Source organism: Brassica napus, chromosome C9 (genome assembly GCF_020379485.1).
Source record: "Brassica napus cultivar Da-Ae chromosome C9, Da-Ae, whole genome shotgun sequence".
NCBI lineage: Eukaryota > Viridiplantae > Streptophyta > Magnoliopsida > Brassicales > Brassicaceae > Brassica > Brassica napus.
Window position 1 is genome coordinate 7,403,465 of NC_063452.1, and position 3,294 is coordinate 7,406,758.

Here is a 3,294-nt window from a genome sequence, read left to right on the forward strand (position 1 = left end):
TATTTCGAATTACAAAAAGAAAATTTGAAAAAAAAATTATAAAAAAATTTATAAAATATTTTGAATTTGAAAACATATAATCTGAAACTATAAAGTTTTATTATTTTTATTTATTTTTATATAACTAGGGTATTAAAGTATTTTTACCTATTAAATGAAATATTTTGGTCATTTTTTTTTAGGATCTTTTTGTGATAAAAATTTGAAAATAATATATTTAGGAGAATTGTCCCTAAAAAAATTAAATATATGTGAATACTAAGCAAATCATAAGTATCAAAAAAATTGCTAGTATTTATGTACCCCTAGGTTTTAATGATTTACCTTGTTCGATGATTTACATGTTGTTTTTCGTTTTTTTTCGACAGAAATAGCACGAATTTTCCCGTCACGGAAAAAAAAAAATAGAAGACGAAACTTCAAAAAGTTTCTACATGAGTCCTTCATTAGCCCAACACGTTTTTGCTAACAGAAGAGGAAAGTGCTTTCTTAATTCAAAATAGTACTGTACAGTCAAGTCAAAGCTATAAGGTTTGGTCTTCTCTCCCTCAACTTTTCTGGGATTCTTGAAACTGATCTGCCTAACGTGTTCGGGTCAACAGGGTCTTGGTATCGCAATCTTGATTTCGTTTACTAGTAGAGACCTTTGAACCCATAAATTGATGTTTTAGAGTTTTTTTTTTTTTTGCTCCGATCTTTGGCTATGGTTTGATTGGGAATTGAGCAAAAAAAGGGTTTCAAGAGAATTGTAGATGTTTTGATTTATTTAGGTCAAATATCAGGAATGGCTTGAGTCTTGTGTATTTTGTTGATCAGTTATGGGTGGAAATGATTGGAGCTTCACAAGATTGGCGTTCACTGCTTTGTTAATGTTATTGCATCCCAAGGAAACTTCATCCTTTGTGGGCTCAACTGTTTGTCAATCTGATCATTTTACCTACAAAAAGGTTTATCAACGAGGGAGTTCATTCGCCATAAACGGGAATCCAGTGGACAGAATCCACTTTTGCGAAGCCATGCTGATTCACAAAGCCAAAGGTTGTGTCCTTGGGGACTCTTTTAGAGACCTCTGCTATCTACTAGGTATGGGCTTTTTTTAGGAGAATTATTTTAAGCTCTTATTTGTCACATCCTACCTAACTGAGTTGCTTCATTTAAACTGCTTATCCTTTAATGCAGGAGGGAGAAGGTTTCTGGAAGAAAAACATGTAGAAGATTCTGAAAACAATGAGGCTGAATTTGAAAATCGCCATGTGAAAGTCAGCTTGGCAGCAAGCGGGTTTCTTCTCTTCTGCTGTGCGATTTGTTGTCCTTGCTTCCATAAGGAGAGGAAAGCAAATAGTCACGAAGTACTACCCAAGGAATCTAACTCAGGTGACCAAATATATTAGATATTTTAAATATAGCTTTTATTTATTTATTTTTTAATATCTTTGCTAAATGTTAAGCTATATTTGACGTTGAGGGTTCATATATACTATGACAGTGCACCAAGTTTCCTCGTTTGAAATGAGCCCTTCTTCTGATAAGATTCCCCCAAGTCCATTCCGGGCACCACCAAGTCCGTCCCGGGTACCTCAAAGCCCATCTAGATATGCTATGTCCCCAAGACCTAGCAGGATGGGACCCTTGAGTCTGACCATGAGTCAAATTCAGACAGCAACTAACAATTTCTCAGACGACAATCAGATTGGTGAAGGAGGGTTTGGGATAGTCTATAAGGGCATTTTAGATGATCGCCAGGTGGTTGCCATTAAACGAGCAAAAAAGGTATTTTTTGATACTTTTTAGTTTTCTTTGTGGTAACAGAGATATCCGTATGCAATCGTGTCAGCAAATGTTACTACTAATCGAAATCTTGACACTAAATTATAATTTGGGGATGCAGGAACACTTTGAGAATCTGCGAAAGGAATTCAAAAGTGAAGTTGATCTTTTGTCGAAAATAGGCCATCGGAACCTAGTGAAGCTTCTTGGTTATGTAGACAAAGGAGACGAGCGACTTATCATAACCGAGTATGTCCGAAATGGTACACTCCGGGATCACTTGGATGGTAAGAACTTGTTTCACATGCTGTTGCAGCTATAAGAACATATGATTAATAAACAATATTTGTAAATGCAAGGTACTCGTGGAAGCACTCTCAGTTTCAATCAGAGGTTGGAGATCGTGATTGATGTTTGCCATGGATTGACTTATCTCCATTCTTATGCAGGTAGAGAATACTATATTAAACTTTGTTATGAGATTAGATTTTGACTGTTGTTTTTTTTGTCATTTAAAAACAGAAAGACAGATAATACACCGTGACATAAAATCATCAAACATTCTCCTCACGGATACAATGAGAGCCAAAGTGGCAGACTTTGGGTTTGCAAGAGGCGGTCCGTCTGACTCTAACCAGACCCACATTTTGACCCAAGTGAAAGGAACAGTTGGTTATCTTGATCCTGAGTACATGAGGACTTACCAGCTTACCGCCAAAAGCGATGTTTACTCGTTCGGGATTTTGCTTGTGGAGATACTCACAGGCCGTCGCCCAGTGGAGGCCAAGAAGCCTCATGATGAGAGGATTACGGTTCGTTGGGTAAGTTTCTTTTCCAACGTTGCATCTCTTTTTTGGGGCAAAACATTAAATTATAAATTCTGGTGATCAGGCATTTGACAAGTACAATGAAGGCAAAGTGCTTGAACTGGTGGATCCAAAGGCCAGGGAGCGAGTAGACGAAAAGATACTAAAGAAGATGTTCAGTTTGGCTTTTCAATGTGCTGCTCCGACACGAAAAGAGCGACCGGACATGGAAGCTGTTGGGAAGCAGCTTTGGGCCATAAGATCCACTTATCTTAGGCGATCAGTGGAACAAAAATAATTAATTGCTCCCTCCACACTTTTACCACGCAAATATTTTAGTCTCTGTTGTTAGATAATATTTACCTCTTTTACATTTTGCCATCAAACCGTTTCTTCTACTTTACTTCCTCGCTGGGTTTTTACATTCCTAGAGTTTATTGATATTTTGTTCAGCTTAAATATGACATTCCAACAAAAGTAATATAGACTACAATTTGATCATGTATTTTCATTTTATACTAGGTGTTTTCCTATATGTACAGCAATAAAAAATAAAATTTAACTTGTAGTTTCATTATTTTTTACTAATATTTTAACATAAATTTGAATTAATTAAACATAAAATTAAAAAAAAAAAATTGTTTATTTAAAATTATATTTAATATGTATATATTTAAAATTATTAAAATAGTGTATGCGTTTATTACCATATTCTAAAAAG

At 35.3% G+C, this 3,294-nt stretch overlaps 1 protein-coding gene across 2 annotated transcripts; it reads left to right on the forward strand.

The window, feature by feature from the left end:
- The first annotated feature begins 324 nt into the window (after window positions 1-324).
- Window positions 325-3,074, forward strand: LOC106392220 (calmodulin-binding receptor-like cytoplasmic kinase 3). 2 transcript variants are annotated; one of them, XM_013833022.3, is made up of 8 exons: window positions 325-531; window positions 817-1,083; window positions 1,180-1,374; window positions 1,487-1,770; window positions 1,889-2,054; window positions 2,127-2,216; window positions 2,290-2,588; window positions 2,659-3,074. In XM_013833022.3, exons 2-8 carry the CDS (start codon window positions 819-821, stop codon window positions 2,869-2,871), a joined length of 1,512 nt encoding a protein of 503 aa, XP_013688476.1. In that variant the 5' UTR covers window positions 325-531; window positions 817-818; the 3' UTR covers window positions 2,872-3,074. The 2 variants fall into 2 exon arrangements, with proteins under 2 accessions (XP_013688476.1, XP_013688477.1); XM_013833023.3 differs by having other exon boundaries at window positions 488-609.
- Window positions 3,075-3,294: the final 220 nt, after the last annotated feature.

Bases quoted from the DNA above. Each gene is read 5' to 3' on its own strand.
- LOC106392220 (XM_013833022.3), top strand. From the start codon at position 819: ATGGGTGGAAATGATTGGAGCTTCACAAGATTGGCGTTCACTGCTTTG. The intron at 2,055-2,126 runs GTAAGAACTTGT...TGTAAATGCAAG, and splicing joins ACTCCGGGATCACTTGGATG to GTACTCGTGGAAGCACTCTC. The intron at 2,217-2,289 runs GTAGAGAATACT...ATTTAAAAACAG, and splicing joins TTATCTCCATTCTTATGCAG to AAAGACAGATAATACACCGT.